The sequence below is a fragment of the Xiphophorus couchianus genome, chromosome 9 (genome assembly GCF_001444195.1).
Source record: "Xiphophorus couchianus chromosome 9, X_couchianus-1.0, whole genome shotgun sequence".
NCBI lineage: Eukaryota > Metazoa > Chordata > Actinopteri > Cyprinodontiformes > Poeciliidae > Xiphophorus > Xiphophorus couchianus.
The window spans coordinates 1,398,802-1,408,239 of NC_040236.1; the positions used below are offsets into that span (position 1 = coordinate 1,398,802).

The 9,438-nt window shown below is 39.0% G+C and overlaps 1 protein-coding gene across 1 annotated transcript in view; it reads right to left on the reverse strand.

The window, feature by feature from the left end:
- LOC114150370 (rho GTPase-activating protein 23-like) overlaps nucleotides 1–7,449 on the reverse strand; it is a 108,983-nt gene extending 101,534 nt beyond the window's left edge. Inside the window, exon 1 of the mRNA XM_028026739.1 lies at nucleotides 7,097–7,449. Within this exon, the coding sequence (XP_027882540.1) occupies nucleotides 7,097–7,105 (9 nt within the window). The 5' untranslated portion in view covers nucleotides 7,106–7,449. The remainder of the gene's footprint in view (nucleotides 1–7,096) is intronic.
- Nucleotides 7,450–9,438: the final 1,989 nt, after the last annotated feature.

The window sequence follows — 9,438 nt, forward strand, 5'->3', positions numbered from 1 at the left end:
AATGTTAAATCCAGTACAGATTCCTTACCTGAATTAATATCAATTCTTGTCTTCTTACCATTATTCAAACATACAAGATTATTGCTATCTAAAAAGCTTCTAAAACTTTATCATTATAATGACGTTTTTCACCTCCCCATAATGAATGATGCGCATTAAAATCTCCACACCAAATATTTCCTTTCATGTCCATCTCCTCAGGTTTACTTATTTCAAGCTTCTTACAAGGATTGTAAAACTTTCTAATTAATATTACATTCTCTTCAACCCATATTTCAATTGCTACATACTCCAAATCAATTATTTTATATGGAATACCTTCCTTAATCAGAGAAAGACACCCACCCCTCATTTCCTTCTTTTCTTTCAGATCTTACTGCAATTAAATCCAGATACTGAGGCTTCAGCCATGTTACCTGTATCAAATTATATCAGGTTTTACTTCCTGCTCACAAATAAACTGTTTAAAATCTTGACCATTTGACAAAAGACTCCTTGCATTCCTTTGTAAGATTGAAATTATCCTTCTTGACTTGCTTGACTACATATTTCTCCCCTTATATCTTCCCATCGAATATTCTTCAAATCTAAGCTATGGCATGCTGCCTTAATAATCTGAATCCTTTCCGTCTTTGATTTCACATCTGAAGTTGCATTTATTACTCCTGCAATAAAAGTCACCATTTTCTTATTTTCCTCTTCTATTTTCCTTTCAACCATTTCCATAACTTTTTGTATTACTTGTTTTTCTCCTGTCAAAGATTTCCCATTTTGTTTCTTTTTCAAACATTTTACATGCTTCTGCATATGTTACTTTCTGCATAACATTTGTTCTCTGTGTAATTGTTTGCTGTTTCATCATTTCACATACTCTCCTCCACAACTACAGGACTTTGGTCTAACTCCAACTCCACATTTTCCATATTCATGGTCTCCAGAACTTCGGGCACATCTCCTTTCTCCTTTACACATTTTTGCAACATGGCCAAATTCCTGACAGTTGAAATATTTTACTGGTTTAGGCACAAATTCCCTGACACTAAATCTTATCAAACCAAAGAAAACCTCCTTTGGCACTTCTTTTGTTTCAAACTCCAGCAACACAGTTTCTGTTTCAACGTTTTCTGGAGCCTTTATCAGTCTTTGTGCTTCTTTTACTTTCCTATTTCTTTCTTTTAAATTCCCAACTAAATCTTTCATATTTACACTTGAAGGCACTTCTGTGATAATTCCTTTTCTTCCATAATTTATTTTTTCACCAACTCTAACAACTGTTCTAACTTTGACTTTACACAACCACCCAAGTTTCTTCGCCTTTTCCACTTGAACTTCCGAATTACATCCAATCAGAAGATTTCCGTCTCTCAATATTTTAGCATGTTTAATTTCTCCAACATGCGCTTTAAGTGCTTTTATTAACTTAAGTGGATCAATCTTCTTAACCCCTTCTCCTTCATCAAATCTTACTGTATACATAGTTGGATTTTTTTATTCTTCTGCTCTTTCCTTCACTACCTTCAATGCCTTCACTATCAGTGTCTTCCTCACTTCTCTTTTTTCTCTTTCTTTCAGTGGCTCTCTGCTTCTTACCACCCTTCCCCACCTTTTCCCACTTTTTTTCTTCATTTTGACCACCCATCCCTTCCTCGTTACTACAATCCACACTATTCCAGTCACTTCTTTCTAAATCCATCGTTGCCATGTTCTAAATTAAGTCGCATTTATCATCAAAAGTTCAGTTTCAAACTTTTCTGTCTTCACACTACCGCAATCATACGTGGCTACCGGAAATGTCGTCACTCCAGTCAGATGGTCTGAAATGGAGGCCATCTTGCCGGTCTGGAGGCGAGGGAGTTATGGCTGCAGGATGATATGGAAAGCCACGCCCTTGTCCTGTCTCTTTCAAAATAAAAACAAATTTTTCTCGGAGGCCAGATTGTCTGGTATTGTTTGTTTCTCACAGGAGCATTACTTAAACTGACTTGTGGTTGGTAGGAAATACTACAGCGTGAAACAAACAAGATAGTCTGTCTGCAGCCTGTATAATGTCTATATGTGATACGGCCCCTGTGAAAGCCACTTCCGGGTCAGACCGCTTGTCAAAAATGAAATCATGAAAATCAAAATTCAGCGCTATCCGGTTTTTCCATTTTCGTTTTGTGCACTAAATGGGAAGTTGGATAACGAGCCGAGCCGAGCCGTTATTTTATTTTGGTTCAATAAATGAAAAATGAAAAAATGAATCTATTTTTGTTTTTTCATTTTTCATTTCAAACAAATAAACGAACTGCCTGAAAATACACGGACAGAAAATTAATATTCCACTTGGAAACTAATTAGGTTTGTTTTCAAGCAGCTGAAGCTGAGTGGGAAGATTAATGGTATTTCAAATGGAGAGCTAGGCTGTATTTCAACTCCTCTGACCACATGGCATCGTCTGCTTGACCCACCACTTTACTTCAAACTGCCTAGAGAAGTACAGTATCTGTGTGTGAGGATTCTGAAGGTGTAAAACACTTCAGAATTTCAGAACACAGAGTTTATAACTCCAAAATTCTAATTCAAAATGGCTGCTATAAATGTAAGATGTGATAGTTATATTGATAAAAAAATTCTTACATTAATAAAAGCTATAATCTTGCCCTAGACAACTCAGTAAACCAACAGGAGCATGGACACTTTTCGCAGAGCAATGTCAGTAAAAACATTGCCACAATAAAGATTTTGAATTTGACTTGTATTTTGCCGGAGTGCATTTTATACACGAAAATATTAAATCCACATTTCTGATCATGGATTCCTGCCATCTTCACTAAATATGACCTCAATTTGTAAAAACTCCATTTCCAAATTATGATTACTTCCTAATCAAAAAGTTTTAGAGTCCTGTGTGTAAATCTGTCTATAGTGTCCAGTCACAATCTGAGGCAATTTAAAATGAATGAATGAATGAATGAATATACTCAGAGGGAAATTCACATTTCAGTTCAACCCATCCAAACAACAAATACACAAATAACCCTACAGGTACCTCATGAGTGAGGGGTTAGTGGGGTCCGCCCTTTTGTTAGATGAAGATGACATTAGGTTAAATCAGGGGGAAAAAAATCATAACTATGTCCAAGTATACACAGTGTGGGGTTGCAAAAAACCTCTGCACATAAAGCATCATATAGACAACATAAGGATGCAAGACCAGTAAAGACGGTGAGTTGTTAATAGCTATGCAGTGTGTGTGTATGCATGGGTAAAAAACAAGTTTGTGAACACTGTTCACAGACTTATACACAAAGTTTGAGTTTCCACCGCGAAAAACAGAGCAACAATAAACATGTTGCCAAGATATGCTGCCAAGTATGCTCCTCACACTAATACATAACAGTCTTGCTTTTGCCAGATAGACAGACAGATACAGATTGAATACAATTTTTTTCTCCATGTGTAAAGATGAAGAGTTTGTTTGTTATTGTTGCAAAACACAGATTGTATTCAGCAGCACGCACTGCTGGATACAGAGTATGCTGTAGGCTACAGCACAAATTGTACAGAGACTGTATTAAAATTTCTGAATGTACAGCTGGGTGCTGTATGCTCTGTTTATTTAAAGAAAGTAAAAAAAAAAATTCCCAGATCTAGCCAACAAAAATACTTTTAATAACCCCAGCTGAATTAAAACAGGAAATGTTTGATCTGATTTGACGATGACGATGAGAAAAAATGTTTTGTTTTATACTATGTAAAAAGTTGTAAATAACTGAATGTAACTATATGCAGAAATGTTTGAATAACTGTACATAACTGAATTACTGAGAATGCTCTCACAAATAAAGTCATTTACATTATGTAGCTGTAATAACGCCCCCTCACCTCTTCCTAGCTTTCCACTTTTCCTTCCCTCTGCTTCTTCCTCTTGTACTCTGGTGATTGCTGATAACACTCCAGTGCTGAGGACACACTTCCCAGGCTTATTTGTTTCAGTTTAATATGTTTTTATTTTTTGGCCATCAAATTGTGGGTTCTGTTATATTGTCATTTGACTAACCAAATGACGATGTATAGTAATGAATAGAAATGTAAACCCTAAATATACCTAACCAATATTTTTACCACAAGGCTCAATGATCAGAAATTTACCTTAACAAGGGACAACATTTGATATGTACAGGTGTGTAAAAAAGTGTTTGCCCCTTCCTGATTTCCTAATTTATTAAATTTTTTGTATGTTCTTCATACGTCAGCATTTCAGAATGTCAAATGAATGTAAATATTAGTCAAAAACAACACAAGAAATCAAAATATGCAGTTTTTAAATGTATTTTTGATAAAGGCAACAAAAAAAAAAAAATCCAAATCTATATGACCCTGTGTGAAAAAGTGATCGGCCTGTAAACCTAATAACTGGTTGGGCCACCATTAGCAGCACATTTTGTGATAACTTGCAGCGAGACTTTTCCAGCTGTGGAGGAATTCGGGCCACTGATCACTTCAGAATTGTTCTAAATCAGTTACATTGGAGGATTTTCCAGCACAAACTGACTTTTTACAGTCATACTACAGCATCTTATCAGGATTCAGGTCAGGGCTTTAACTACGCTACTCCAAAGTCTTCATTTTGTTTTTGTTCATCCAATCAGACATGGACTTGCTGGTTTGTCTTCGATCATTGTACTGCCAAAGAGCCCAAATATGTTTCAGTTTGAGGTCACCAACAGATAGGTGGACTTTTTATTACCTTAAAGTGGCCAACTCTCTGTTATTCTTCTATCCGTTTGATACAGTAGGGACTACTGCATTTCCCATATCTGTGCCTTCTGTAATTTTTTTTCAGCAGTTAGAACTGTTTAATCCGTTGTTAACACATCGTAACCTGCTTTTCTGAGCCGCCTTTAAATGCACCATGAGCTCCCGCTGGGTTTACACCTGTGCAGCTGCGAAGGAGACCTGCTGCTGGGCAGAGTCGCGGGTGTGTGTTGGAATCATGGCAGCAAACCAGTAAAATGCAAAGAACTTTGCACAGTTTTTTCTCCACAAACTAACTGACTGAGTTGAGTAATGCTGTTGGATACAGGTAAATGTTAGCTAAAAGATGACTAGCTAATACCAATACAGTACCTTGAACTTGTAAATAAGTAGCCTGTAGGCTACTGGTGTTGTTGTCTGTATTCAAAAGTGGGTAGTACTTGATACATTCCCTTGAGTAACTTTTTTTGGAAAAAGGGTACGGTACTTATAAGGGTAGTTTTACTGCACTGTACCTTTTTCTTTTACTTGAGTAATATTGCTAAGTATTTATTTTGCTCCCCCCCAAAATAAGCCGATGCCCCCTGTTAAACTCGTCTGGAGTCGGGGCTGATAGTATATGTAAGAGGGTTTGATGGTATATGTGAGAGAGTTTGTAGGTTTTAGTCCCTGGCCTCTCATACATCTCTGCCCACACAAGCAGAAACAGGATGTTCTGATGTTTCTGCACACAAACACACAACCTTTGACAATACAATGGACCTTTCATGTTCATCTCACCATTATAGTGCAGCTCAGCATATATACTGTATGTTGAGAGGTTTGGGTCAAGAGGCTACAGAATTTCTCTGTACACTCTGTAAATTTAAGTCTCTGTGATGATGAGTTCTGGTATGACCACATACCCAGAGCTAACACACAGTAAGCAGCAGTCCCTCAGCTAACTGACTAAAAATAATCCCGGGTTCAAAAAGGCTCTTACTCTCAAAGACGAACCTAAAAATAATTTCATTTCACTGCTTTGTTGCTGATGATAAAATAAGTATATACATTTATATCCATCCATCTTCTTCACCTTATCCAGGATCGGGTCACGGGGTAGCAGCCTATGAAGGGAGGCCCAGACTTCCCTTTCCCCAGCCTGTTGGACTAGCTCCTCCGGGGGAGCCCCAAGACATTCCCATACCAGCCGAGAAACATGGTCCCTCCAGCGTATCCTGGGTCACCAGGGAGGTGTCCAGGAGGTGTCCTGACTAGATGCCTGGACCACCTCCACTGGCTCCTCTGAATGTATCCCTCCTGGATGACTGAACTTCTCATCCTATGTCTAAAGGACAGCCTAGATACGCTACGGGCTATACAAGCATTTCGTCCCCTTGTATCTGTGACCTCATTCTTTCGGTCATGACCCAAAACTCATGACCATAGATGAGAGTAGGAACGCAAATTGACCGGTAACTCAAGAGCTTCGCTTTTTCACTCAGCTCTCTCTTCACCACAACAACAGTACAGCACCCACTTCACTGCAGAGGCTGCGCCGATCCGTCTGTCGATCTCCTGCTCCATGTTTCCTTCATTCGTGAACAAGATATCCCAAGATACTTAAACTCCTCCACTTAGGGCAGGACATCCTCCTCTTTTTTGGCTCAAGACAATCGCCCCTGATTTGGAAGCACTGATCCTCATCCCAGCCAAAAGATAAATGGACAAAGAAGGACCTATTGGCATGTGGACCTATTGGTTCCTTTAATAAAGCTGATGACGATGATGGACATTGGAGATGGAAGAAATTCCTGAGAGAATTGCTAAAAACTTTGTGCAGTTCTACAGTTTTGTTCACATTTTACTTCTACCCACTAGTCTTTTCCAAGGTACAAAATCATTATTACAGTGATTTTAACTAAAATGCAAATGAGCACAGAAACAGAAAAGATCATCATTGGGTTTGTTATTATTGCTATTGTCAAATAGCAATGCTATTCTACACTGTTTCTGTGTTTAACCTGATAACTAAACCTTGGGTTCTCATCTATTGGCAGCATTGTTGAGGCAATTTCACAAGCTTGCCTGATTCAAGTTTGTGAAACTAGAATTGGGCAACATTGTAACATTGTAATTCAAGATCCTAATTCAGGAATTACTATGCCACAGATTTTTATGATATCATAATTGCAATACATTATACATTAATGAACATTCCTGCAAAGCAGGACTGTGGGTTGTAAAATTCACTACATTCATTTGGATTTTTTGAGGCAAGAGGAATGAAACTCAGTTTCACCAGCAGCGATGATGATCATTTCTCTTCAGGTTTGGTTCAGGGTCATGTGAAAGGTGAGAGTAAAGTTCTTCTTACCTGGTCCATGGTGTTCAGCAGGAAATCCTCTCACTGTTAGTCCTCTGCATCATCAGCTGTGAGACTGGGATGTTGGAGGTTACTTTACACATCTCACTGCCGTAATGCATACAGCACTAAAGTGTTGGTAACCCACATGCTGCATCACATATCCTCCTCTGGAAAGCCTGGTCTCCTGCTCCAGCTTTTCCTTTTCCTCCCTGTCTGATCGCCTACTTCCTCTCCACAGTGTCTATGGTGTAGCAATCCGTACTAAAACAAGGAGAATATGATGGTGTTCCCTTTATTCCTTCTTGGTTTTAATCTGGCCTCACTCTGCTCACTCCCTACCCTCCTCCTCACTCAGCTCTCTCTCTCTCTGCTGTTTCGCCTCCTCCTCCCCCTGTAAAACCTCCTGCTGTTTTGCTCTCCCTCACAGCATTAGAAACTCAGAGAGAAGGGAGGGGGAGGGATCAGAGGGATGTGTGTGTTTGTGTATACCACGTGACCTTATGGTGTTTTGGATTCACCCAGCAGCTGTCACTCTGTTCTCACAGGTTTACACACTAATGTGAATGTGGGTTTCTGGAAAAACACTGACAGATAGCTAGTTCTCTGTTAGAAAGTTCCATTTTTGTTTGCCAACACCCAAGTAAGCTGAAGATAACATTGTTGTGTAGCAGCTACATGTCAGCATGGTGTGAACATGTCTCTGTCTTGTGTTTGAGGCTAGGAGGCATAAATCCAATAAGCTGTTCTGGGAGACAGAATAACTAAAAAAAATTACATGTTTGACCTGAGAAAGGTACAAGACTAAGTTATTTTGAGTAAACTGGATTTGAATAGTTTTGTCACTGAAGTGAATGCTTCAGCTCAGCAGTGCGCATGAGCAGTAAAGTTAAAGCTAGCTGTACAATGCTAGCTTTGCTAACTATATGTACAATATCTTGCATATCCGATGATAAATGCCATCATTTACTGCTCTTATTATGGGGGTGTTGACGGACCTGTCGCACATGTGCGACGAAGCTGTAACCAAAGTCTGGAATATAGTGATGTGACAATCACAAACAAGTCCATTCTTCTAAACGGCTCTTCACTGTTAATGATAGGACTGATGTCTCACTGAGAGCCGTTCTTTGTTTTTGTAATGCTCTGTGCACACTGCAGTAGTAGTTATTATTATGCTATTGTATTAAAAAAATATTTATTTAATCATCAAATAAATAAAATACAAGAACGTAAGATCACACACAGCTCATGCTCATTGCTCTTTGATTATTTTCGTCACCTGTCATCTGTGCGCTTGTTGTTCTTGCTTGTTGCTCCTTGGTCAGTGTTCATAGTTGAGCGTTGCTTACCGTTAGTGCATTGTCATGATTGCTATGTTTAATGGTTCAGACAGTGGTGGTTTCCATCATTGGCCATATGAGGAACTACTCAGGGTGTTATCTTGTTAGGGGCGACTGGAGACCTCTGCAGATTGTGACACTAAGATGGAAGCAAAATTGCCATGCCTTTTAGGCTGCGTTCACACTGCGGCCTGTAGTGATAAAATTCAGATTTTTTTTAACGTAAAGATCAGACCTGTATCTGATCTTTTCATGAGTCTGAACAGCACAGGTCGGGTTCTTTTCGAATGCGAGCCAGCCACTTGGATATCCGATATGTATGCGATTCATATTCGACCTAACGTCCAGTTCGCATTCATTTGAACTGAATGTCACTGATAATCGACAAATGTCTCTATTCTGCATCCTGATATGCGCAAGCAGGAAGAAAAACAATAACTATTACGGACTATATGTGGATTAAGTTATGCTTATGCTGGCTGCGGTCAGACAACAACTTCAAATATGTAAGCTATGCTCCACCGTTAGCATCCATGTTTACTTCTGCAAACACTGAGCACTTCTTTTTATGGCTATTGGCAGACCACTGAGAATGATGATGTTATTGCGGCCTCTAATGCGCATGCGGGACACTTTCATGTTGTTTGCCCGTTCACACTGCAGAACACATACAGGTAGCATTTATTTGTTAGTGTCAATGATTTGACCAAAAGAATCGGAATTGGGTCACTTCAAGCTGCAGTGTGAACGCAGCCATACTTGAGAGCCTTTAAAGTTGTTGTCCATGATAAGAGATATGACTAAAAGCAGCCTATATAACATGGACTATAGGTGGAATTCATTTTTTGATGCTGTAAAAAAAGTTGCAGAAATCCTCATGAGTGATCTGAATACGCTATGCTGCAAGCTAGGAGTTAAGAGCTTCATAGATCAAGAGTACCAGTTCATGCATGAATACTACACTGTCATGAAGACCCTGACTGCAGCTCTGGACATTTTACAAGGCGACTG